The sequence below is a fragment of the Brassica rapa genome, chromosome A07 (genome assembly GCF_000309985.2).
Source record: "Brassica rapa cultivar Chiifu-401-42 chromosome A07, CAAS_Brap_v3.01, whole genome shotgun sequence".
Taxonomy (NCBI): Eukaryota; Viridiplantae; Streptophyta; class Magnoliopsida; order Brassicales; family Brassicaceae; genus Brassica; species Brassica rapa.
This window is the reverse complement of record NC_024801.2, coordinates 21,163,688-21,189,226: the sequence shown is the minus strand read 5'-3', so window position 1 is coordinate 21,189,226 and position 25,539 is coordinate 21,163,688. Positions and strand designations below refer to the sequence as shown.

Here is a 25,539-nt window from a genome sequence, read left to right as displayed (position 1 = left end):
TAAAATACTAAGAAGAAGGAAACAATCTCTCTAAATAACTTAAGAGATAGTAAACAAATCAAACTCAATTAGACACAGAAAGTTGTGCAGCAAGGGAAGCAAGATAACCATTTAGGGTTGCGATTACATGCACGATCAGCTTCTGCTTTAGGAGTAAGAGGTTTTTGAGATTCATCTCCTTCATCAGCCTCAGACGAACTCTTTGGCGACTCTGGCTGCGACGTCCTCCTCTTTTGTGGCGTTGACCCTTGTAATCCACCCTTATCTGCATTCCCCAATCTAAGCAAATGAACAACAACACAAAGTGAGAAAAGATAAAGACATTTCTATTTTAAGACATGAAGAGAAGAGTTTTGTTTTTGTTGTTTTACTTTTGAAAAGCGAAAGACTTGACGCTTAAATCTTCAGACCGACGAGAAACAGACCGATCTAACTTATTGTTTTTGTTGTTGTTGTTGTTGTCTTTATTAACAGCTTCATTAGCCATGATAACTTCTCTTATACTTGCGGCAGCTTTTTGTTCTTCATCTTTACTTGCGCGGTACGCTTTGTCTGTCTCAGCTGCTTTCTTACCTACATCCACCGGAGTTTTGGCCTCCTCCGCGACTCCTCCTTGATTTGTATCGTGGCGAGGAGAAGGCATATGAGGAGTTCTCGGTGAAGGAGGCTGAGGAAACGTGAGCTCGCCGGATTTGAAGTAATCTATTTCGGTGAAGCTATTGTTTCCCATGCGGATGCTGAAGAGAGATTCGTTGGAGAGAGTGCTCCATTCAACGGGAGCTGTTGAGGTTGTTGTTTCGAAAACGTGTGATGGGATTCTATAAGTAGGTGTTGAGGTTGCGTCGTTTGTAGATCTCTCCATGATTTGCGTTGGAGGAGATTGATTGTTTCTTAGATTATGATCAGGTCTTTGTTCTGCTTCTATGGAGGAACAAGAAGATGAGGAAGAAGACGATGAAGAAAGTCTTAGGGTTGGATCTTCTGCTTCTGGTTTAGACGTGGGGTTGAAAAAGTTGTGCTCGTGTGACGTTTCCATGGTTCCAAAATGAAAATTCTGCCAAAAGTTTTAATCTGCAATGCAAGTATGAAGAAGACAAAAGATGTTTCAGAGGACAACAATGAAGACGAAGAACACATGCAAGAAGATGTCTATTTTTAGAAAGTTTAGATGACAAGAAAGAGAATGTTGTTTGTTGTTGGAATCAAGAGGAGATTAAGAGTTTAAAGGACACGCACGCGTCTAGGAATTTTTATATATATTATTGATGATGATAACAATAATTGTAACCCAATTTTAATCAACTATTTTCGACATTGCTAAGTAAAGCTCGGTTTGAAATAGTACTAGAAGTTTTCAAGAATGGAAAGTTCGAAGGGAGAACTACACCTGAAAAGGCATAAATGTACGCTTGCTCGGCCTTGGGATACAAGAAAATCGTTTTCGAAGGAGACACCGTACGCAATAGTGAATTTCATCATACTCAGTAACTATTGTGGTGTGGCTTCAAGTCTCCATAGATAATATTAAAGCCTGGGTTGCAAGTTTCCAGATAAAGTCTTTTAACATAGGAAATGAACTGCAATTGATAATACATTAACTAAAAATGTGATTACTAGTTTTACTCAATGGATTTTATTTCATTGTTGCCATATACTTTCTAAAACATTATTCAATACTGACCAAGGACTATTTATAATAGTTTCAGCCGATAAGGGGTGGTAATCTATTTCTCCCTCGGAACTATCACATAGCACCACATTTACATATATTAAGCTCACGTTTTGTAACTTCATGAATTGAAAGTGGATTTCCACCCAATATAGAAGTTCGAATTATATTTCCGCATATACATTCGGTTTAATGTTTACCAATCAATCTTAATCCAGTTTTGCTCAATCAAATACATAATTAAACCAAAATTATTCAATTAAAACTCGATTGTAACACATATTATCAAATTACAAAAGTCTCCAATTCCCATTTTCATTTCTTCAGCCATGAAAACCCTAAAACCATCTAAATGAAACCGAGAATCCATGCTATCGAAATCGACATATTTTTGAACCAGAATCAATGGGTTCTAATTGGGTAGTTTCAGTTTAATTGTGTATTTGGGAAAAACTACTTTAAGGTTAATTGGTAAAGAGTAAACCGAATATAACCTATGCATGCGTGTGTTTAAGTATAAACTTCGGATAAATGGGGAGATAGAATTTGAACTTTCATAATGGAAAAAAAAAAGAACTTTCACATGGAAGGAAAATGGATTCCAAATTTCATATTGTGACTCTAAAGAACGTTAAATTTATTTTTTTGTGAATGTGATGTTATATGATAGTTCTGAGGAAGAAGTAAATTGTCACCTCCAAATAAATTGGTTTCGATTCGGTTTGATTCGATCGACCATTGATTTAGTTTTCACAACAAATTTTTATCAACCAAAATCATCATGTGGCGAAGTCGATTTATAAATCAATATACATGGCTGCCACTAGACCAAATCTTGTTTATTCTGTTCATGTTTTGCCTATGTTTATGCAACAACAAAGAGAGAATCATTGGATCATTGCATCGAGGTTGTTTGTTACTTAAGGATGTCCTAAAAATATTTAGAGTTGATTGTAATTTATAAGTTAGTGTGATTCAGACTGGTGGGTTAGATCATGTCCAATTACAAAAAAAAAGATTATTGAATGGATTATACAATTAGATAATTATTTTTTTCCGTGGAAATCGAATAAGCAAGATGTGATATCATGTGACATGTCTTTCCGCAGAAGCAAAGTACCAATCAATATTTCAGAGAATGCTCTTTTCAAAAGACATTGTCCACGTTAGACATTATTAATTTTTGTTCTCCAGATTAATACCTTCAAATAACACTAAATTATGTTTTATGATAAAATAACACACAATAGAGAAACTTCTCAAAATAACATATATTAAATATACTAGGAGGTTTTCCGGGCTACGCCCGGATTTTTTCCTATAATATTTGTTTAGTTTTTATATTTATATTTTAAAATCGAACAAATATGATATATATTGAAACTTGTTATAGAATTATAGACACAAATACAAATTTAAAAATATTTGAAATATTTTGTTGTGTTTTATTGGAGTTTTATGTAGGATATTAGTAAGATTAATAAAAAGTTAACTAAATTATAAGTTAAGATCTATATATATTCTTTATCTTGGTTATTTATTTTTATGTAAAACAATTGTAAAGCTTATAATTAGTACTGTATAAATTTTGATTGGTTTTAAAATTATTAAGTTTTATTTTTGTAGTTGTCTTTAAAAGAAAGTACCACCGACTTGTATACCGGTTCTTTATTTGTTGTCTTCAATTTATCGTTTTAACCAAAATAATTTTGTCAACCTTTTTAACCAAAATTTCAATTTAACATTTATTGTTGCTATTTAATTTATGTTTTTTTTTAAGTTTGTTTGTGATAGAAAGAAAATTTTGCTTCATGATTTGAAATATTTTTAGTTATAAATTTATAGAAGGTTTACTTTCTTACCGTTGTTGATATAATATTAATTTTACAGTTTTTTATTTTAATTATTTAATTAATCAGATTTTTTTGGAAATAATTTTGAATATTAATATTATTATTTGATGTTCTAACTTTTTTTAATGTTTGTTGGGTAGTGTTTGTGTGCTCGGTCATCCCTTTATGCAAGGCTAAGATACTTGCTCAAACATGGTCTTGAATGACCTATCGAAAACATGTATGAATGAGGACTTCAAACCTAACTTAAAAGCTTTCCGAAATTTATAAATGGTAGATACATACAAAAATTATCGCTGTCTGAGATCTGGAATTAGGTTTTTAATCAAAAATTCTGAAGAACTCTTAACTTAAATCTGATTAAACACATTGCATAAATTTCTGAAAATAATTTATATACAAAAACGGTTTAATAATTCTAACTCCTACGGTTTGATCATGCCCTACAATCTGAGTTGCAAACCTACGAACTGCATTATTATTATTCTCGCATTTGCCTCACTTCTTATTTTAAGTTTCATGACCTTTTTTTTTAGGTTCCATGACCTTTGTTTATGATGCTTTGATAGTATTGTGTACAAACTCAATATTAAATTTTACTTTAGTTATACACATTCTAAATTATTATCCAGGCTACACATGTTTATATTAATAATTTGTTTTATATTTATTGTAATTTTAAAATTATCAAAATAGAAGATCATTTTTAAAATTGTAACCTTTATATTAACTACCATTTTCTATTTTTGGATTTATATATACATAAGTGAAATGTAAAAAAGTATTTAAAAAGGGAAGAGTCTCTACTCAATATGTAAATGAGATATAAGTTTTAGAGAGTCTCATCCTCAAAAGAAAGCTTTAAAAAGACCCAAACTACAGCAAACGCAGCTTCCCTTGATCTAGAAAACGTAGTAGTAACCCAAGTCAAGAAGCATTAGTACCACAACAGCAGCTGGAGCAGCCCAAACCATGTAGTTAGTCTGCTTCTTACGCTTGAGCATTGGTCTCAGGAGTGTTTCCGGTCCTCCTCTATTGCGGATCCTGTTCCTTATTGGTTTCTCCTTCTAAGACTTTCTTTTCCTTCTTTGGCTTCTCCTCCACTGGAGCTTCAATCTCCTCCTTCTCAGCCTCAGAAGCTTCTGGAACTTCCTCAGAGATGGCCTCGTATGCGTTGCTGCCTCCTGTCTTCTTCTTGGCCGCCTTCTCTCGCTCCTGCAACACACAAAAAAAAAAATATTATTAAAATGGAAAAGAGAGAAGGCAAAGAGCATTGATATTGATACCTTTTGTTCTTTCTTCTCAGCTTCCTTTTGAGCTCTTATGGCAGCTTTAGCAACGGCTTTCTCTGCCAGCTTCTTTTTACTTTCCATGGCTAGCTTGGCTTTAGCAATCTCCTCTTTCTTTCTCATCTCTTTCACCGTAGCTTCATCTAGATTTAGAATTACTTCCGCACCTTGAGGTAACTTTCACCGTAGCTTCATCTAGATTAACTATTTACTAAAAATTTCTGGAAGTCTCCTTGAGGCTGTATCTTTGGCTCCAATATTTTGCCCTAGAGTCCTGACTGAGGCTCCCCTGCACAAAAAAAAAAAAAACTTGAAACTGTAAGATCAAGCCAGATTTTAAGAGTAATATTAACATTGTACAACTGAGGCTCCCCTGCACAATCTCTTTGGCATCCGGTCTAACATGTAGCAATCTGTGATGTCTAAGTAGGTCAGTGACATTCTCGACAATTCATCAAAGGAACGATGTTTAGCTCCAAAGAACGATTGCATACTATTCTTTCACTGGTTGATTTTTTCAAAAAGATGTAATTCTAAATAACATTCATTGTTATAACATTCATTAACGAACCGGCAGAGAAAAGCCAAACATAAACTACTCATGAACAACTGTTTTCTAACCTGACGAACTGTATACTCTTCTGCAATCTCACCGGCCAAATTCCTGACATACACGTGACCCCAAGATCCGATGTCACCCTCTGATCCAGTCAACCTGTATCCTAAGCTTTCCTGAAAAAGAGTATTGCATAACAAAGTCAAGCACCAAAAACTACCTCAAATTCTAGCAAAGAACGTACCACAAAACACAACATTGTTTTAAGGTATATCATAAGATGAAACACACAGAAAGTTAAGTTTTTATCAATTCCTACTATAATAGCACGAAAGCACATACCCTTTGACCCTCAGCAGACATGGTCAGTGCCAAGACAGACATAGTATATCAGCCAGCAATTTCTGCAGATACATAAAAAGCGATCTTTAATCCTTACACAGTAGAATGAGCAAGAAGATGGTAATAATTTCTTGAAATTGTACCTTAATCGGACTCCACCATATTTTTATGAAACTTCTTAAGAGTTCCATAGTGAGACGGAGAAACTTGAGGGGTTTTGGAACCGACGTCATGGAGCTTGTTGAGGCACGGATCTCCTGCCTATATATTAAAATAAAAACATAGACTAAATTAAAATTATACTATGAAATCCAAAAAAAAAAGATTATATGAGTATTATCAGCTAATTAAATCGACAATAGGTTAAGAGAAACACACGAATTACCTCATGCTTTCAAGAGCAGCCTTCTGCAGTTCAGGATTAGGGTCTTGGACCCTCTCAACATAGAGCTCCAGGTTCTGCTTCAGTTACAAGTCCTCCGTCTGACTTGTGGTATAAAACCCATTTTTGAGGCTTTTCACATTGGTTTCTTAAGCTCCAAGAAACAAATGGGAATGATGCGGTTAGTCCATGCCACAAGTTACCGTAATCGTACTGATTGTAAGAAACAAAAGTCAAACCCTCCTGAAGCATGGCATTGGTCGGAAGAGCTTCAGGCCAAGCCAACGCGTAGTAGTTCCATGATCCATCATGTTCATTGATACCTTTCAAGCATAAAAGCCTTCCGTTGGAAGAATCTGAAGGAAACTCTTGATACTGAGCCTCGCCTTTGGTCTGGTTATCTAAGAGAGAGCTCATGAACCAGGTGTGACCTTCGAGTGGCTTGTTTGAAAAGCGAATGTCCTTGAGTGGAAGGAATGTCACTGCTTCAGACTACAAATCACATCAGATGCCAAACATATCATATAACAATCACTTTAGCAAGGCTTTCAAAACCAACAAACAGCTTATCAGCTTATCAGCTAAACCCTAAATCTCTACATTAGTGCAATATCTACAGCTTAATCGTAAATCTCCACTAACTCTGATTATGAACTAACTCTTGCAGCCAAGCAAAGATTCAAAGAGAATGAGAAATCGTGCTTACCAGATCTTCCTCTTTCTTATCATCCTTCTTCTTGGGATCCTTAAAAGGAATCTTGGTTGTAGCTTCATCCCGCTTTGCACCATAACCAACGCTGTTCGGATCTGGACCTGGAGCCATCTCAATCAATTCTGGAGGATGTATTGATTGATCCTGGATCAGATAAACGAAGAGAGGAAGAGCAAAGGGTTTCACGAATGGATCTAGCAAATTGGGGTTTGGAAAAATAAGAAAAGGAAACGTGAATCTCTTCACTTTCAGCATATCGAAAGGTGAAACCAAGAAGGCCAAGAGCAAACTTATGGGCTTCCTGGGCCAACATCATTAACATTCTATTTTTTTAAAAAAAATCGAAGCCCAACAAACCACATGCGAAATGACGTGTCAAAAAGGAATTTTTTGATTGGTTGATTTTATTGTCTGATGTGGACATCCTCTCTGATGATTATATATCTCTTTTAATATAGTATAGATATTTATATTTTTCATATTTGAATTTAGTATTTAAGTTATTAGAATTTATAGTTAGTATTTATGGGTGGGTGGTATTAGAGTTTAGGCGTTACAGTAATTTAGTTTTTTTATCACTATTCACATGAGTGCTATCTGCAAAAAAATTTCATTGGGTAACATTTTTACAACAATATTTTAAAATGTCTTATTTTGGAGATTTTGCCAATCTATACCAATATTTTCTTATTTATGTATAGGTATATTGTTTTAGGTTTAGATGACTTATGATCATCATATAAATAGTTTAGACAAACTGTTGCAGACGGCTGAGATAACTGAATACAACAACCTTCATAATCTTTTAGAATGTCTGGCGGCACAGTTCCGAATCTCCTCCCTTTCTTCTCCACAAAGGTATACTCCGGTTACTCTGACACCTGGAAAGGATTCTACAAGGTGTATTCCGATGTGTTCAACAGTGTTTACCTCAACGAGGTTAACTTCGCTAGGAAGTTAGGGCTGGGAATGGAGACTCCTCCAGTCATGGGGAGTCTAGAGAGTCCATACGCTCAGGTAAAGGAGTTTTATAGTTACTGGTTAGGGTTTAGGACTGTTATGGATTTCTGCTGGGTGGATGAGTTTGATGTGATGTCTGAACCTGACGGCGTGATAAGGAGGAAGATGAAGGAGGAGAATGATGAGGTGAGGAAGAAGGCGAAGAGAGAGTACAACGAGAGTGTGAGAAGCTTGGCTGCTTTTGTGAAGAAGCTGGACAAGAGAATGGTTGATATGATGGTGATGAAGAGGATAGAGATGGAGGTGAAGGAGAGGGAGAGGGAGAGGAAGGAGAAGATGGGTAAGGTGAGGTGGGAGAGAGCTATGAACTACAAGGAGCCTGATTGGGCAAAGGGGGAGGATGGAGGGTTCAGTGTAGTGGAAGAAGATGATAGTGATGATAATGATGATGATGGTATGGTGCTGTATTGCATTGTTTGTAGCAAGAATTTCAAAACTGAGAAGCAGTGGAAGAACCATGAGCAGTCTAAGAAGCACAAAGAGATAGTGGCAGAGTTGAGAGTTGAGGCACCTGAAACTGAAACTGTAGAGGAGCTTCAAGAGAAGATTCAGGATGGGTTCAATATCGATGAGGCCGAAGCCGAAGAAAAGGATGTCGAAGAGGAAGTTGTAGGAGAAGCTGATGAGACTGATGATGAGTTTGTTATGACAGAGGAGGATGTGAAAGGGTCTAGTGAAAGTGAGGATGAGGATGACGAGATGCGTCTACTCAAGAAGATGGTATCTGAGCAGAAAAATAAGCTAAAGAATGTTGTGTCAAGAGAAGAAGATGAAGTTGTAGTCGATATTGAGAGAACTAAACAGAATACCGATGATGCCAACATAGTAGAGTTAAACACATATGACAATGTGAAGGATGAGGCACATTCAATGGAGAATGATAACAAGAAGATCACAGGGAGGAGGCGCAGAAGCAAGAAGGATAAGGATAAGAATAACCTTGGAGGGTTAATGGAGAAGAGCAGTGAAGCTGATAATACTCAAGATAGAAATGGAGACATGGAAGAGTTTCATGCAGAAACGTTTGAGGAAAGCAAGAAGGTTCAAAGATCAAAAACATCAACCAGAGGAATGACATCCGAGGTACAATCATTCCTCCCTTGTAGCATCACTAGATCATAGTTTCTGGCCTGGTGGTTACTGAAATCATATGTATATCAAAATGTTAGGGCACATCGAAGAAAGCTTTTTATAACAAATGTGGTAGATGCGGAGAAAAGTTTGAGTCAAGGTTGGTCCATTAAAATTTTGTTTCTTTATGTCATCTCCAGCAGTATACTTTGTGTCACTAATATGTTGTTGACTCACCATTTTATCTACCTTGGCCAGGACAAAACTATTCAAGCACTTAGCTGATACCGATCATGCTACAGTGAAATCCAGATGATCCATTGCTCATTTTATGCAGAGTATAAACAAGAATTGTATTCTTTGATTTAATTTTATACATTGAAGTTGTTTTATTGCAAAAATTAGTGATCAGACTATTCATGTACTGACTACTTAGTATGTTTGAAACAATGATTTTGCAAACAAGAAAGCTATCAAAGGTTGGCTCTATAATACTATTTTTTACTTTCTGGTCAATGTTGAGGCTCATTAACAAAGTATCACCAGGTGGTCTTTGTTGTAGAGTCTTCCATGCTATAGACTATGGTTTTCTAACCAAACTGTATTGTTATTGTTGTTGGAGGGAGCTCTTATTCTCCTGAAGCATTTCAAATCTTCAATATCTATCGATGCAATGATTATTATGTTTATTATTTCATATGAAGAATGTATTATCAAGTAAAACAAAACGTAGACCCAATTGTCAGAACTCAACATCAGATTCAACCAACTTAAACATAACTCTAAAGCTGAGAGCACCAGTCCCTAGCATTCTGGAACATCTTCAACCACGGACTAGGCCCAGCTTTCTCAACCTCCCAGCTCTTCGGGTACCACGGGTACTGCCACATCAAGAAACAACGTTCAGGATGAGGCATCATCGCAAGATGCCTCCCATCAGGTGAACATATAGCCGCTATCCCCAACGGTGAGCCATTGAGGTTAAAAGGGTAAGCTTCAGTTACGCTCCCATCATCATCACAGTATCTCAACGGAGCCAAATCTGAGTGAAGCATACGGTCCAAGACTCCTTCGTCCGGGAAGTAAGCCCTTCCTTCTCCATGAGCCGCCCACACTCCTAAGGTGCTTCCCTCCATTCCCTTCAGCATTATCGACGGCGAGTCCTTGATCGTCACGCTTGTGAACCTGCACTCAAACCTTCCTGACTCGTTGTGAACAAACCTCGGCTGGGCCGTGTCGAGAGACCCGCCGACTTGAGGGCCTGGAACCCATCCTAACAAGGCCATTAGTTGACAGCCGTTGCAGATTCCGAGGCTGAATGTGTCTGGTCTTTTGTAGAACTCTTGGAACTGACTCAGGAGAGGAGCGTTGAATCTTATAGAAGCAGCCCATCCTTTGGCTGAGTCGAGAACGTCAGCGTAGCTGAACCCTCCAACAAACACAATCCCACGGAACTGGTCAAGAGTGATTGCTCCGGCTAGAAGGTCAGACACTGTCACGTCCCACGGTTCGAAACCTGCAGCGTAAAATGCAGCTGACATTTCTCTGTCTCCGTTGCTGCCTTCCTCTCGGATCACAGCTACTTTGGGTTTAGCATCTGACAACATATAAAATAAATAAAAACTCTCAACAAGAAACGTAAGGCTTAATGAGAAAAAGAAGCTTACCCTTAGACAGGTAACTATCGTTGGTCCATGAAGGAGTAAACGAGAGCTTCCAGTTAGGTTCATGCCTCAACTTCAAACCTTCTTTCTCCATCTCCACACAAGACGCTAATCGCTGAAGCTTCTCCAGCTGGAAACTGGTGTCTTCCCACATGTCTCTGAGGAATGAAGTTTCCTCGCTCAAATGAGTGATTCCATCAACTTTCACCTCAATCAAAGGTGAGTCAGTGACTTTCCCAATGACCTCAGCAGTAACATTAAACCCACGGAGCTTCTCCAACACAGCGTCTAAATTCTTGTTACTAATCTCCATAACGAGACCGAGCTCTTCCGAGAACAAAGTCTCAAAGAGGCTTATCCCGTTTGAATCCAAGTTAAGGCTTATACCTTTGTTTCCAGCGAAAGCCATTTCCATAGCTGCTACAACTAGTCCACCATCGCTGATGTCGTGTCCAGCAGATACCAAGTCTTCTGAGATGAGAGCTTGAACGCCCTCAAAAACGTTTTTTAGATAAGGAACATCATCAACATCAGGACAGTCGTTTCCAATCTGACCAAAGACCTGAGCAAGTGCAGATCCACCTAACCTCCTCTTCCCCTTTGCCAAATCAACATGCAAGAGAACACCATCATCATCACCTCCCAGCTTCAGATCAGGAGTCACTGTCTTTGTTATATCAGGACAGGTAACATAGGCACTTATCACAAGATTCCCTGGAGCTTTAACAACCTCACCATCCGCATGAGCTGCCATTGAAAGACTATCTTTTCCACCATCAATCGCAATGCCAAGTTCAATCATGGCATCAGCTAGAGCAATCGCAGCATCATACATAGCTGATCCTTCTCCTTCGAGCTTGGCAGCATACATCCAGTTACCACTAGCTTTAACATCAGAAAGTGTAGTAACCTTCGCCCAAACCAGATTTGTCAAAGCCTCTCCAACGGCTAGTCTCGCCATGGCTTTTGGATCAAGCAGACCTTTGATTGGCTGCTCCCCAATGGCACATGCACCGCCTGTTAGATCAGTGAATGTTTGCGCGATGACTGCAACATCAGCGAGAGTGATCTGCAATGGTCCAACTGTTTGCTGCTGTGCAACGAGACCTGTCACACATCTATCCACTTTGGTTGTCAAGAACCGCTTCGAAGAAACAGATGGTAAACGCAGAACCCTTTTCAAAGAGTCCATCAATGTAATCCCAGGAGCAATATCAAGTGGTTCCCGTGCATAAGAAACTCGGTTGAACTCAAACGTTTTCTTAGGCATGTCGCCAAGAACCTTCTCAAGTTCAAGATCCACAGCAGGAGGAGGTGGAGGTAAGCCTTCTTTCTTGCACTTAGCTGCAGCTGTACTATCAATCAAAGTACACCGACCTTCTCCATTAATTGTTCCAAGCACAGCCATTGAAAGCCTCTCCCTCTTACAGATAGATTCCAAAACCTCTCTGCTCTCAGCTTTAACCAAAATAGCATCCTGCTCTTGATACTCAGCTCCCCAAATCTCCAACACAGACATAGTATGATCACCAACAACAACAGCTCTTATATCAATCTCCGCACCCTTTGGATAAATAATCTCTTTCACCACATTGCAGTTCCCGCCAGCGCCTTGATCATGAATACTGATGATGGGATTCTTCTCCCCCATCTCAATGCAAGCACGGACAACACGGTACAGCTTCTGAGACATCTCAGCGTCTCCACGCTGCACAGCGTTGAAATCAAGCTCTGCGTCGTTCTGACCACTCACCATACTCGAAGCAGCGCCTCCTCCCATGCCAATACGGTAAGCAGGTCCACCGATCTTAACAACAAGCATCCCAACCTCAGGCTCCCCTTTGGTTATATGAGTATGATCAATCTGTCCAATACCTGCACTGAACATAATCGGCTTCAGCCACTCTCTTCTATCCCCACTCGGCAGTCTCATCCCAAAGGTTCTTGTATATCCTTGAATCATAGGCTCTCCAAACTTGTTCCCATAGTCAGACGCACCGTTGCTAGCGTCTATAAGTATCTGTAACGGTGAGGCAAGGTTTAATGGGTACTGGAAAGAGGAGTCTTCCCAAGGAGCATAAGAGCCCTCCATGTTGAGGTTCCCAACACAGTAACCAGAAGTGGATGCAACCACAAATGAGCCTCTTCCAGTTGCATGTGTGTCTCTGATTCTCCCTCCAGCACCTGTCTCAGCGCCAGGATAAGGAGCCACCGCACAAGGGAAATTATGTGTCTCAGCAGTGAACAGTATGTCGAGATCACGTGCGCTGAGATCAAGTAAGCAAGTGGAGCCAGGAAGTAGAGGGCGTAGCTGGTTCACCATAAAGCCTCTTATAGCACTGGAGTTATCCTTAAACCCAATGACAGAGTTATTTCGATTTGCCTGCATAACTTAAACACATAAGATTAAGAGTTTTATCATTTAAAAAAAAACATTTATAGTTATTACCTCCCAAGTGCTCTTTACAATCTGCATAAGAGACCTATCCATTGGTTTTCCATCAATAACAATGTTCCCAGCAAAGAACCAATGTCTACTATGCTCGCTGTTGGACTGAGCGATATCAAACAGCTCAACATTAGTGGGGTTACGCTTAATATCCTCTTTGAAAAGTTTAGTGTAATACAGCAAGTCTTGCTCATCAAAGGCTAAACCCATCTTCTGGTTGATATCTTCAAGCGCCTCTCTACCTTTCTCCATCACAGGCACATACTTAACTTCCTCGGGAACCACATTAGTCTCAAATGAAGTCAGCCTTTGAGGGTACACACACTCGGTCATTCTATCGTGAACCATCGCGGAAAACTCGTGTATTTGAGTCTCCAAGAGTGGCTCGTTGCTGAACAAGAGGTACCTCCTGGACCTTTCCAAGCGAGTCACTTCGTTTAAACCACAAGCTCTGCATATTGAAACTGCATTGGTGGACCAAGCTGTTGTAAAAGACAGTCTGGGACCGACTTCGATGATTGTGGCGTGAAGTCCTTCCTGCTTCTTCTTCCTCTCAAGAAAACTATCTGTGCCTGTAAGCATAAACAGTTTTGTTACCATTGCAAGTAAACAAAATAATACAGTGAGAGGGTGAAAGTAGTACCTAGATTCTCTGGCTCGAATGTTTCTTGAAGAATCCACTTTAGGACAGATAGCTTTTCTTGTGCTAATTCAGTTTCAAGACCGATGTTGAAACATTGTTCTGTTGTCAAACTGACAACCTGGTTGCTGATTTTGGTCTGAACGGCCTTGAGAAGCTCAGCGTTGGCGCTTTCTTGAATCAAAGGGACGCGGTAGAAATGGATGACCTCTGCAGCAGGTTTCTCAACCAAGCTCGGTTGCTCAACAACAGAAACAGGAGGAGCTCCAGGCGTGGAACATCTCAAGCCAGTAGTAGCTTTGGCTCTATTCAGAGAGCGCAGACCCTGTGGGGTTTGAAATCTAACAGAACCCCACAGTTGAGTTGTTGAGCTTCTCTGCAAAAGCGTTGTTTGTCTATTGGAACCCTGCAAGAGCCATGAATAATGGAATCTTTTACCAAATATAAAACATCACAGACGCCAATAGAAAAGCGATGCGACTGTATTAACACTAATCTATGCAATAGAACTTAGAGTAAGAGAATAGTTACGTTTAGAAAAAGAGCCGCACGAGTAGCTTGGGAGGTATTCATCGCCAAGATGATGAACAAAGGCAGATAGGGTTTTAAGGGTCTCTTTCTCTCTCTCTGCTAATGGTTTAACGAGGCTGAGAGCCTGTGACTGCGAGAAACACCAGAGTCGACACAACACTGTATTTGTGTCTTCACAACGCGAGTCTTTAGGTTTTTTTTAGTGGGTGGCTACTTTTTTCAATTTTCAGGTATAAAAACAAAAACAAAAAAAAAAAACAAAAGATGATTAATTTTACAAAGTTGGGCTATCTAGGTCCAAAATAATTAATGGGCCTAAGCGTAGATATTACATATGATATCAATTATCTATTGTTTCCATATAAACAACAAAAACTACAACACTATATTTGTAATTATCGAGTGAACTTACGATCATATGAAGGATAAGTTAATGATGCCAAAAATGATTGAAGAGATTTAATATAGATATAAATTTTTTATCTTCTATAAAATGTGAAATATGTTTATAACAAGTACGTTATCAATTTCTTTAAATGATAACAATAGCCAAAGAAAATGATATTCATTCTGATTCAACTTACTATATGATGAGGAAAAAAAGATTTGAGAGATTCTAACTTGGGATTAAAGGCCAAATCCATGAACCAAAACACTTCAAAACAAAAGAAAGTCAAATTCTTTAAATATCAAAATACAAAATAACGAACTAGTGGACAAAAACCACAGCTACAACATCAAAGTTTGCTTCATATGTTACTCGGATACATGAAGACTCTGACCCTCATTCCCTGCAAAAGTAAGAAACAGTTGTCTTCTTTAGAACCCCAAGCAAAAGATTTAACATCTAAACAAGATAACGATTAAAAGATATAAAGTACCATGGACTTAGGAGGCAAGTTGGAAGTGAATTTGGCACGGACAACACCGCTGTTACCATGAGGCCTTGTAACCTTTCCCCAGATGCAGCGGTAGTGGCTACCGTTCTTCTTGGTCTTAGCTTTGTAGATGTAAGCCATCCTCTTTCCCTTGTACCATGTCACTTCCTCGGTAGTGTTGACTCCTTCAATCTGGATAAGGGATGTGTTTGGGTACTGGTTAGACTTCGACCTGCACCAATCAAGAAAAACGTCAGAGACTAAATGACAGTATCAAATCGTTCAGTCTAAGTTCAACACGACAAAGAAATTTAGCAGAAGTTTATACAATGTTCTAAGAAAATGCAGAGAGCTAATTACATAATGTTTTAATTTTTTGAAGGTATTATAGGAGCAGAGTCTAATTATAAGTTGAGTATGAGATCCTAGAAGCTTCAGTTACATAAACTACTCATCATGGTTCATTACATAATTGGAGCTAAATCAAGTAACAGTAAGCAGTATATAATGAATTTACATAGAGATCAAATGTAAAATGTTACCTTTTGTATCCCAAGATGGTTCCCCTAACGTAGAGTCTGCAATACAATCGATAAGACCATTAAAGTGAGTAAAACAGAGGCAAAAGGAGCAAAGCTCAAGTGCTACTATGGATAAACCAAGATTTGAAAACTAGGCTTATGTGTCAAACTTGATGAACAATAAGAGGAGGAGAGGAAGAAAGACCTGACACGTTCTCCTTGGCGTCCCTTCACCATTTTCGCGTCGGCTGATAAAAACGCAAGACTCTGCAGCTGCCAGCTAGTGATGAAAACCGAGAAGCCGAACCCTAACACATAACCACGAGTTTATAACGTGTTGCCCTAGTTCTCTCATCTTTAGATTTTGATTAAAATGGTCCTATGGGCCTCAAAACTTGGCCCATTAAAATATTTAAATACAATTTATAATGTTTTTTCGTTGCCTTATCTATTTATGTTGTCGTTTACTTCTCGTTCCTACTTGCTCTCTCGTGTGATGATCTCTTCAAGAAGAACAAAGCTGCCGTGTCAGACGTAGAGGCATGGCAGCTTATGGCCACTTACTCCACTACATTAAAGGTTTGGTTGTAATGACATTGTTAAGACGCTCTTATCTAATTTATGATGCTGAGAATTAGAATGAGATTATGGACACCAACGGATTTATGTAAATTGAGTTTATTTCCAATGAAAGTAGACTTTTTACATCTTCACATGATTCTGCTAGTTAAGTCAACCAAAGAAGCCAATCCAAAAACCAGAACAGAGAATGAGTATTACGTTGGAGACACTTTAAAGGTTAAGACTTTAATCCTCAACCATTTCCTCATCATCATCTTCTATTTCCTCAATTCTCATCTTCTTCACCGCCTGAGCTGCATCACTTTTCTTAGGCCCATTAGCAATATGAATCAGAACATCTGACTTCTGCCCTGTCGTAGCGTTCACTATCCCACCATTCTTCTCAACACGGTACACAAGATCAGATCCACCACTGCCTGCATCTATGTAAACTGTGGAGTTCTCATCAATTTCCTCACGCACAACCATCTTCGACAACTCTGTCACCACCTTCTTCTCCATCCATCTCCTTATTGGCCTAGCACCATACACCTAACCATAACAATACAATATAGTCAGCCAACAGACATTACCAAACTAAGAGATTAGTACAAGATAAATGTTGCAGTAGGCTAAGAGACGTACCGGGTCATAACTCTCAGCTAAAATGTAGTCTAAAGCAGCATCAGTCACTGCCAAAGCAACGCCTCTCTCAGCAAGTCGGACAGCAACATCTTTCATTTGGAGGCGGGCTACTTTCCTTAACTGGTCATGTGAAAGGGGATCGAACACCACGATCTCGTCAAGCCTGTTCAGGAGCTCTGGTCTGAAGTGCTTTCTCACCTCCTGCATCACACATTCCCAGGCCACTTGCATCGTCACTTTCCCAGTTAGCCCTGAGAGAAGATGCTCTGCGCCAAGGTTTGATGTCATGATTATCACCGAGTTCCTGAAATCGACCGTCCTTCCTTGGCCGTCTGTCAATCTACCATCATCCAACACTTGAAGCAAAGTGTTGAAGACAGCAACATGGGCCTTTTCCACTTCATCAAAGAGTATAACACAATAAGGTCGTCTCCTCACAGCCTCAGTTAACTGTCCTCCTTCCTCGTGACCAACATAGCTGAGAGAAAGCGATACCATGTAAGAAAACAAATTTTCATGGAGAAAACAGAGTTTTGGAAAGTAAAGAAATAGCTACTTACCCAGGTGGTGCTCCAATGAGGCGAGAGACAGAGTGCTGTTCCATATACTCGGACATATCAATCCGAACTAAGAGGTTTTCATCATCAAAGAGCTGCTCAGCAAGAGCCTTAGCAAGCTCAGTTTTGCCAACACCAGTTGGGCTAAGGAATAAGAATGATTCAGTTGGCTGTTGTGGCCTTCCAAGTCCTGCTCTTGACCTTAAGATCGCCTCAGCAACTGCCTTCACAGCTTGATCTTGTCCCACGACCCTCTTGTGCAACCTATCAGCAAGACCAATCAACCTGTCCTTCTCGTTCTGGCCAAGTCTTGTCACTGGAATCCCAGTCCAACGGCTCACAACTTCAGCAATGTGTTCCGGCCCAACGTTTTCGGTGAGCATCATATTCTCGTCAGAAGTTCCTTCAAGCTGAGCAATTGCAGATTCCACTTCTTGGATTGCTCCATATCTTAGGTCAGCAGCTCTCGCAAGGTCATATCTTCGTTCTGCCTCTTGCAAAGCAAACATGGGCTCTTCTCTTTTCTGCTTAAGCCGGCGAATCTCATCAATTCTCTCTTTCTCCTTTCTGTACTTCATCGTGAGAGGCTGTAGCTTGTCCCTCAGGTCATCAAGCTCTTTCCGCACCTACATATTCATAATTCAAGATAACAATATTAGAGATTTGTCCCAAAAGAAGATATTAACAAACAACAATTTGAATCGTCATCTGTCTCCTACCTCCACAAGACGAGCTTTGCTGGTTTTGTCTTTCTCCCTTTCCAAGGCATGAAGTTCAATCTCCAGCTGCATCCTTTTCCTTTCAAGGTTATCAATCTCTTCAGGTTGACTATCAAGTTGGACTCTCACATTAGCACAAGCCTCATCCACCAAATCAATAGCTTTATCCGGTAAATGCCGACCTAGTTAACCACACAAGAACCACGTTATACCAAGAACAATACTACACAAAGCCACAACATTCTCACCAAGTCTAAAAATCTCAACATACCAGTAATGTAACGAGCAGAAAGCTGAGCAGCATTGATAAGAGCTCGGTCCTGGATACGAACACCATGATGTCCCTCATACCTCTCTTTAAGCCCTCTAAGAATACAAATAGTGTCAACCACACTCGGCTCAGCTACATAAACCTGCTGAAACCGTCTCTCAAACGCAGCATCTTTCTCAACATACTTCCTATACTCCTCAAGCATCGTAGCACCAATACACCGAAGCTGACCTCTAGCTAACATAGGCTTAAACAAATTAGCCGCATCCATCGACCCTTCACTCTTCCCAGCGCCAAGAACCAAATGAATCTCATCGATAAACAGAATCACTTTCCCCTCAGCCTCCTCAACTTCTTTCAACACAGCTTTCAACCTCTCCTCAAACTCCCCTCTGTACTTAGCACCAGCAACCAAAGCACCCATATCCAAAGACACCAACCTCACATCAGTTAAACTATTAGGAACATCTCCCTTCACAATCCTCTGCGCTAAACCTTCAACAACAGCCGTCTTCCCAACCCCTGGCTCTCCAATAAGCACAGGATTATTCTTAGTCCTCCTCGAGAGAATCCTCACAACTCTCCTAATCTCCTCGTCTCTCCCAATCACAGGATCAAGCTTCCCCGCCTCCTCAACCAAGTCTCTCCCATAAGTCTTCAACGCTTGAAAATTCGTATCGCCGGAAGCGCTCTCCACCTTCTTCCCTTCTTTCCCGCGAAGCTTCTCAACCTCGGACTTCACCTTCCCCGCCCCAACGCCTACCTCGCTCAACAGATCCTTTATCTGAGAATCTTCGAGAAGGCCGATGATGATCTGATCAACAGCTAAGTGAGTGTCCCCCCGCGGCTTGAGCTCTGCGTATGACCTTGATGAGGCTCGAGCTCGCGGGGATATCGTCTGGTGGAGGGGATTGCGAGGGGAGCTTCTTTAGAGCTTGGTTGATCACTCTTTCGGCAGATTGGGCGGCCGCTTCGCCGCCGCCGGCGGAGGAGATTGCTTGAGGGAATATTCCGGCGGGGTCGGAGATTAAGGCTCCGGCTAAGTGTAGAGGAGTGATTTGAGCGTGGCCTGCTTTTACAGCTAGCTCGTGAGCGGCGGCGATTGTTTCGTTCGTCTTGTGTGTGAATTTCTCTGGATTCATTCTTCAGTGGATTAGAAAACTTCTTCTTCTTAGTAAACAAGATCGTTGTGAATTGCGTTTCTTCAGGTGTTTGAAATGTTTGTGATTTGCGAGGGAGGAAGGAGGGAGGTGAGGTGGTTTTAAGGGAAGGAGATTCATCTCGAGAGATGGAGAGTGATCGTCGTCTTGCTTCTTAGAACCAGAAGATACTAGAGACTTCGTGAGAAGAGAAGAAGAGACATCAATTTCAATCTCACTTTTTTGCTATATGACTGCTAGATGCCACGTGGAACTATCTTTTATGGTTGGTCTTCCGTAATTATCATTTTTTCTTCTTCGGCTGGACCTGGTAGAAATGCATTTTACAGATAAGGAATCTACTACAGATTAAAGGAGTTCAATGAAAATTGCAAAGTTGTACTAAATATTATACGTTATTTAATACATAGTCCTTCATTTCTTCAGCCATTTTTTTCTTTCCCACCCATTTTCTTGAATCTGTTTCTCTCCCACTCTGTAACTTCAGAAACTGGCTCAGTGCATGCACGAGACTGGCTTTCACCAGAAGAAGCCTCGATGTTATGGAGTTGAAGTTTTTTTTGCTTGGGAAATCATAAGCAGTAACAACAGATCACCATCATAAAAGAAGACACAGTTTGAAATAAAAGTCTTCTTCTTCTTCTTGTATAAACTGAGTATAACAATGTTTGACTCTATAGTTCATGTTCCTCACAAGTCAAGAAACACAAAGGAACAACAAGAGAGAGATAGTACAACAATGAGTTAGGCTGAAATCTCTCTGATCAGCCAGTTTAAGCTCGGGAAAGCGAAATAAAGGACTAAAAACGACGGAACAGCCAAAGCAATTGTAACAAAGAAATAGACCCCGAGAACCGCAGCACTAACAGGGATCGCATATAAAGCCATCAACAGGAACATGACTACCAAAGGAAACTTAGCCAACAAATGAGCAACAAGAGCCATTGACTTACATATATAACCATGAAGCCACCCAGTTCTCAAGTATCCTCTGGTCACATCTGAAGCGTTGTTACTCACTCCATCACACCTCTCTTTCGTATCTCTCTCCCCTGAAGTGACCCTTCTGTTGTCACTGCGAGAGCCGTTCATGGTTTCGACCATCCATATAAGGTAATAGTTCTTGGAAGGAAACTTGATGGCTCCGTTGTGTACTAGCCTTAAAGAGAGCATGTTGCACCAAGGGCAAGTAACGAAGAAGGGAAGGTGGAAAGGGAAACCTGAGGATTTGATCACAACGGCACGGTGGAGAGCTAAGAGACAATCTTTGCAGATGGTATGACCACACCATAAGACGTAAGGCACATTCTCAAATACGTTGAATGGTTCCCAGCAAATGGGACACTCCAGTCTTTCTTCCTTCCTTGTCTTTCTTCCATCATCTAAAGGAGCTTTTAGCGGTTCTGTGACAGCATCTTCTCCCTTTGATTTAAAGCCTTCTTCATTGGATTTTGAAGTTAAATTCCACATAACAAAATGGTGATGACTTTGTTCTTCAACCCTTCAAAGAAAGAAGTAAAAGAATGATCAGTTAAAGGAGACTGAACACTAATCTGTTTTCAGACATTAGAGAGATGGTAAGCTAAAAGACATAGATAATAATCATATTTCAGACACGAAGTTCACAACCGAACCTCCCAAGAGAACAGAGCATACCACGAAGCAAGGAATGTCTATGTTTTGCAAGAGTTTATCTAGTCATATGAGATATGGATAATTGCAAAGAAATATCAAAAACTCTGTCGTAACGACGCCGTTTCAGTAAAGGACGACCACAGAAAGAGACACGCGTAGTAAGACACGGTGACACGGAAACGCCTTTCGAAGTTTACGGCCGCAACAGATTTCCACACCTTAAATCTGACGCCGCTGGATTCACCACAAAACGCACCGTTTGTTAACGCTCATATTTAGAGGTGGGATTTTGACCGATACCGAACCAGCCAAACCAAATGAAATTGTTTTTGCGTTTCGATTCAAGTTTGGTATAATTTGGTTTCCATTCGGCAATTAGTTAGTTGGATTTCAAAAAAAAAAAAAAAAAGAGAAACAAACCATTTTATTTCAAGTCGAATAAATAAAATTTTAATCGATATAACCGAATTGACCAATTTTAATCAAAAGACTCGAATTTGTAATTAAAATTAAACAGTAACCACCCCAAAAAAATTATTAACCAAATGCCAAATCAAACCGAATCAAAATTCGATTCAGCTTAATTTAATGTAACTTTATGTTAACCGAACTAACATTTTTACCAGAACCCATATGCCTAATCATCTATCTATATATATAAAGGGGAGTTTTCTCTCATCTATATATATAAAGGGGAGTTTTCTCTCACCTCCTGCTGCCACGTCATCACGGAGAGTGGGGCTTTTTTTTCGCCACGTCAGCTCCTCTCTTCTCGAATCAATTCTGCGAAGCCAAAAACATCTGGGCTTACGGGCTTATTTTCTCTAAATGTTTTTTGTACTAAGCCTATCTTCAAATCAAATGAAGTCCATATGCAGAGTCTGAGTGTTTATTATTTTTGTAAACTCAGCTGCATCAAACAGCCCTAATCGTCGTCTAAGTTATTTATCTCTTCATATCACCTGAGAACAAAAACTAAAAACGTTACTGAATCAGTCTGGATCAAGAGTCTTCTTTGCGATGATTATATCTTTAAATTGTGTATCAGCTTCCGCTGAGAAAATCTGGTGTCGACCAAAAGCTGGTTCTCTGACTCAACATTGAAAAGCTGACAAATCAAGTAAGCTGGTTAGAAGTTTCTCCATCGATTTTCAAGCTCTCAGTGGATTGGATTTCTGCAGGTTAGGATTCAAAATCATATCAAAAAGTAGACAAACAGTTTTGTTGTAATCAATCTAATTGTGTTCTGTATATCATTCACAGAGACAATAAAAGACTCTGGCCCCGGATTACAATCCGCACATACCAATTGGAGACGATTATTTATGGAAGCACTTAAGAACCATACCAAACATCAATGTGTATTATCAAACAGGTTTTGGAACAGCAGCTCCGAAGCTGGTCATCAGTGAAGAAGAATATGATCGAATCAAACAAGCCTTATTCATTTACCTAAGAAACTGTTAACAAAGGAGGCCGTAAGCAACAACTCTTCAGTTCTCCAATACCATTAATTCCTCTCATTAACTCTTATTATGCCACAGCTAACAGATTGATCCAAGAGATCAGCACTAGAGAAAACGATGAGAATGCAAATCGTAACATCGCCAATATGGAGAAGATCCACGGTAAGGAAATAGAGAAACCAGTCGTGAGTCACGTAGTTGCTCTATGCAGTGGTGCTGTCGGTGTTGATGCTACTGCTTTGTCACTTCAGAAAAGCATGTACTCAACCAGTCGTGTCACGTAGTCACGTAGTTGCACTCTTCAGAAAAGCATGTACTCAATTATACCTCTCTCTTAACTGCTCCATTGCTCAGCAACTACAACACATTGGATCTCCTCGGAGACCCTATTCTGTGGACACCGTTCCTTCCACCAGAATCTTCTTATACTTCAGAGGTGCGTATTCGTTTTATCTATCTTTATAACTTTCCTACAGACTTTAGTGGTTTATAACTTTAGAACTATTGCCTCTCTTTCTTCATAGGTGACAAAGACAGAGACGAGCTGTTCCACATATAGCTACCTTCCACAGGAGAAGTGAGCTATTCCCTTTAGATGTTGATGATTCTCCTTATCGTGAGATGGGTTAGTTGACTCATCTCTTTTTATTTCTTTTTAATGAAGAGAACGTTGGGAGAAGTGTGACAATGGGCATTTGTGTATACTCTTTTTGAAAAAATCCAAATAAATAAATCTAAGGATTTGTGTATACTCTTTTTTGCTACCTCAACTATTCAGCAGAGTGATATATATTTCTTAAACTTCCGATTAAATTCTAACTTGGTATCTTGTAGATTGTCAGTGAAACTGCTGAAGTCGAACCAACTCCATAAGATACAAAGATGGACCAAGGAGAGGAATAAACTGCAGAAAGTAACTTCAGCACCACTGTGTCTTCTTTGTATTTGTTTTTGTTTAAGTATTTTGGCAAGATAAAAGCAATTTAATACGTTTCCATGTGTTCTACCGCAGACAAAGAAGTTTCAATATTATGGCTGAGGGCCTTGAGAACAATAATGTTACTTTTGAGGAGGTAGACTATATGCAGTTTTGGTATTCATTTTGTATGCAACTCGCAATCATTACCGTGGAAAATAATCAAACTTGAGCTTTTTCTTTAACTGGAGTGCCTATTTTAAGAACACTGTCTTGACAAAGTCTTATCATATGATTGATGAAGATGACCCACTGCTTGAGAAGGCTATTGAGTAACTTCTTATATTGTTCTATAAATGTTCCATATACTTCATATGATTATATATAATAATATCAATCAAATTCATCTAATGTTCTTGATCAAATTCAGAGAGAATTGAGACATCTCAGGCAACCACCGTACCTGGAGCTTGGTCACAGCTAAGGAACCAAGAGCTTGAACTCACAGTGTCAGGTAGATTAATTCTCTTCATGGCTTTTTGATGTAAATAAAGCATCTTCTCTGCTCTGAGTTGAGTTTTTATTTCTATGTTTGAACATTGATATGCCTGAAATTTAACGACTTCGATTAAGTGTTTATGGCTTTGGTCTTCTCATTAGGCATTATTTTTTTGAATAATCTTCAAAGGTCAGTTTTTGAAATGCAATATACTTCAATTTATTTTTTCTAAATAACAGTGCAATCACGATTGTACTGCTGCCTGCACAAAAATGTTCAAACAAAATAAGACCGTAAACCCTTCCACGAATAGTTTGCAAGTAAACACCAGTACATTTACAAAAGTAAACTCATTGATGGTCCCCCCCAGATTAACAAATTGATTTTTCCCAACTCTCTCACATTCTGCCTATACCGATATAGCCCACATGATCGAATGTTAAGTAATAACAAAAACCAGCTTCTGTCATACGAGGGCCTTAACACACTCAACAAACCACAAAGAAAACACCAGCTGCTTCCACAGCCCAGCCTATCCAAATCAAAGCAATTCACCAACTTTTACTCAATAATCTCAAAAACCGACAAATATCAATACAATTAACGCCATTATCGAACATTAAAAAATATTCTAAAATTACAACAATAGAACCTATCTATGCTCTTTTATTTGTGGTCATACTTTCCATTTCTGCTGCATTGATCAATGGATTCCTACATATATAAGCCGTCCCATATGTAGAAAAAGTCATCTATGATTCAGCATTATTCCAATTTATAAAAAAGTTTCTTATGTTCCAATTTTTAGTTTTTTTTACATATTGTTTTCGATTTTCATATTAATATTCAAACAAAATATATGAATGTTTTTCCTTCTCGAAAATCAACTTTGATTTATGTTTAAATTTCAATTAACGGCTTTTTATTCTATCTTTATTGAATCAATCAGTCACAACCAATTATGGTATTTTACTTTGAACTAAGCAATTTCAAAACAAAGTAATACACTATGGTCACTAACCACTATCAAATGGATCGAAAAAAATATCATTCTATTCAACATATTTTCTTTACTAAGACCATAAAATAAATTGTAAATTCATTTAAAAATAAAACATACAAATCCGGCGCGTAGCGCCGGAATACCACTAGTACATACTAATTTCCACTATCCATCAATTACTTCTGTAATTATTTTATGCTACGAGTAATTAGTGGGAACTGAAATTAGGTACAGCTAGATACAAATTGATTCAATTTGAAAAAAGAAATTAAAGAACTATTCTTATTTAAAAGTTTATACTATAGTAGAATCTTGAAATATATACAATATTTTGAAAGTTTTGTTTTATGAGTTAAAATTGTATAAAATTTGTCTCAATAGTACTAAAATGTGATAACAGTACAAAATTAATAAAAATTAAACTTTTATATAATAATAGATTTTATATATCAGTTAACAATCATCACACCAATACACATTTGATTTTAGCAAACTATATAATTTTAAGAAAATAAACAGTCATTTACAAA

General features: G+C 38.9%; 5 protein-coding genes, 1 long non-coding RNA gene and 1 pseudogene across 10 annotated transcripts; 2 read left to right on the top strand and 5 right to left on the bottom strand.

The window, feature by feature from the left end:
• Positions 1-9: 9 nt before the first annotated feature.
• LOC103830711 lies at positions 10-7,038 on the bottom strand. Of its 4 annotated transcripts, none has more exons than XM_033275282.1 (8): positions 6,798-7,038; positions 6,095-6,583; positions 5,853-5,970; positions 5,710-5,771; positions 5,433-5,543; positions 4,809-5,315; positions 372-4,737; positions 10-279 (listed from the first exon to the last, which is right to left on the bottom strand). In XM_033275282.1, exons 7-8 carry the CDS (start codon positions 1,034-1,036, stop codon positions 69-71), a joined length of 876 nt encoding a protein of 291 aa, XP_033131173.1. In that variant the 5' UTR covers positions 1,037-4,737; positions 4,809-5,315; positions 5,433-5,543; positions 5,710-5,771; positions 5,853-5,970; positions 6,095-6,583; positions 6,798-7,038; the 3' UTR covers positions 10-68. The 4 variants fall into 4 exon arrangements, with proteins under 4 accessions (XP_033131173.1, XP_033131171.1, XP_033131174.1 ...); XM_033275280.1 differs by having other exon boundaries at positions 4,809-5,224; XM_033275283.1 differs by having other exon boundaries at positions 4,809-5,100.
• A 271-nt stretch (positions 7,039-7,309) lies between these two features.
• On the top strand, positions 7,310-9,359 carry LOC103830710 (DNAJ protein JJJ1 homolog). Its single transcript, XM_009106525.3, has 3 exons — positions 7,310-8,906; positions 8,993-9,054; positions 9,153-9,359. Exons 1-3 carry the CDS (start codon positions 7,614-7,616, stop codon positions 9,208-9,210), a joined length of 1,413 nt encoding a protein of 470 aa, XP_009104773.1. The 5' UTR covers positions 7,310-7,613; the 3' UTR covers positions 9,211-9,359.
• A 196-nt stretch (positions 9,360-9,555) lies between these two features.
• On the bottom strand, positions 9,556-14,425 carry LOC103830709 (probable phosphoribosylformylglycinamidine synthase, chloroplastic/mitochondrial). Its single transcript, XM_009106523.3, has 5 exons — positions 14,179-14,425; positions 13,651-14,053; positions 13,008-13,579; positions 10,562-12,941; positions 9,556-10,491 (listed from the first exon to the last, which is right to left on the bottom strand). The coding sequence occupies exons 1-5, from the start codon at positions 14,218-14,220 to the stop codon at positions 9,677-9,679; spliced, it is 4,212 nt and encodes a 1,403-aa protein (XP_009104771.2). The 5' UTR covers positions 14,221-14,425; the 3' UTR covers positions 9,556-9,676.
• Positions 14,426-14,742: 317 nt separating this feature from the next.
• On the bottom strand, positions 14,743-15,982 carry LOC103830708 (60S ribosomal protein L35a-1). Its single transcript, XM_009106522.2, has 4 exons — positions 15,783-15,982; positions 15,599-15,634; positions 15,060-15,288; positions 14,743-14,969 (listed from the first exon to the last, which is right to left on the bottom strand). The coding sequence occupies exons 1-4, from the start codon at positions 15,812-15,814 to the stop codon at positions 14,928-14,930; spliced, it is 339 nt and encodes a 112-aa protein (XP_009104770.1). The 5' UTR covers positions 15,815-15,982; the 3' UTR covers positions 14,743-14,927.
• A 223-nt stretch (positions 15,983-16,205) lies between these two features.
• Positions 16,206-19,646, bottom strand: LOC103830707 (annotated as a pseudogene).
• Positions 19,647-20,106: 460 nt separating this feature from the next.
• Positions 20,107-25,348, bottom strand: LOC103830705. 2 transcript variants are annotated; one of them, XM_009106519.3, is made up of 4 exons: positions 25,162-25,348; positions 24,491-24,493; positions 21,125-21,770; positions 20,107-20,991 (listed from the first exon to the last, which is right to left on the bottom strand). In XM_009106519.3, exons 3-4 carry the CDS (start codon positions 21,142-21,144, stop codon positions 20,235-20,237), a joined length of 777 nt encoding a protein of 258 aa, XP_009104767.1. In that variant the 5' UTR covers positions 21,145-21,770; positions 24,491-24,493; positions 25,162-25,348; the 3' UTR covers positions 20,107-20,234. The 2 variants fall into 2 exon arrangements, with proteins under 2 accessions (XP_009104767.1, XP_009104768.1); XM_009106520.3 differs by having other exon boundaries at positions 21,147-21,770.
• Positions 21,764-23,698, top strand: LOC103830704. The gene is made up of 5 exons (XR_004449347.1): positions 21,764-22,603; positions 22,670-23,027; positions 23,116-23,216; positions 23,426-23,504; positions 23,604-23,698. It is a non-coding gene; the product is annotated as an uncharacterized LOC103830704 (long non-coding RNA).
• Positions 25,349-25,539: the final 191 nt, after the last annotated feature.

What these genes read in the sequence shown, in the direction of transcription:
- LOC103830711 (XM_033275282.1), bottom strand. Translation starts at nt 1,036, where the DNA reads ATGGAAACGTCACACGAGCACAACTTTTTCAACCCCACGTCTAAACCA. An exon ending in AAGTCTTTCGCTTTTCAAAA is followed by an intron (nt 280 to 371) that starts GTAAAACAACAA and finishes TCATTTGCTTAG; the next exon opens with ATTGGGGAATGCAGATAAGG.
- LOC103830705 (XM_009106519.3), bottom strand. Translation starts at nt 21,144, where the DNA reads ATGCTCTGTTCTCTTGGGAG. An exon ending in ATGCTCTGTTCTCTTGGGAG is followed by an intron (nt 20,992 to 21,124) that starts GTTCGGTTGTGA and finishes CTTTCTTTGAAG; the next exon opens with GGTTGAAGAACAAAGTCATC.
- LOC103830710 (XM_009106525.3), top strand. Translation starts at nt 7,614, where the DNA reads ATGTCTGGCGGCACAGTTCCGAATCTCCTCCCTTTCTTCTCCACAAAG. An exon ending in CCAGAGGAATGACATCCGAG is followed by an intron (nt 8,907 to 8,992) that starts GTACAATCATTC and finishes TCAAAATGTTAG; the next exon opens with GGCACATCGAAGAAAGCTTT. An exon ending in GGAGAAAAGTTTGAGTCAAG is followed by an intron (nt 9,055 to 9,152) that starts GTTGGTCCATTA and finishes TACCTTGGCCAG; the next exon opens with GACAAAACTATTCAAGCACT.
- LOC103830709 (XM_009106523.3), bottom strand. Translation starts at nt 14,220, where the DNA reads ATGAATACCTCCCAAGCTACTCGTGCGGCTCTTTTTCTAAAC. An exon ending in TTGTAAAGAGCACTTGGGAG is followed by an intron (nt 12,942 to 13,007) that starts GTAATAACTATA and finishes TAAGTTATGCAG; the next exon opens with GCAAATCGAAATAACTCTGT. An exon ending in CGATAGTTACCTGTCTAAGG is followed by an intron (nt 10,492 to 10,561) that starts GTAAGCTTCTTT and finishes ATATGTTGTCAG; the next exon opens with ATGCTAAACCCAAAGTAGCT.
- LOC103830708 (XM_009106522.2), bottom strand. Translation starts at nt 15,814, where the DNA reads ATGGTGAAGGGACGCCAAGGAGAACGTGTCAG. An exon ending in CGCCAAGGAGAACGTGTCAG is followed by an intron (nt 15,635 to 15,782) that starts GTCTTTCTTCCT and finishes ATTGTATTGCAG; the next exon opens with ACTCTACGTTAGGGGAACCA. An exon ending in ACTTGCCTCCTAAGTCCATG is followed by an intron (nt 14,970 to 15,059) that starts GTACTTTATATC and finishes TTACTTTTGCAG; the next exon opens with GGAATGAGGGTCAGAGTCTT.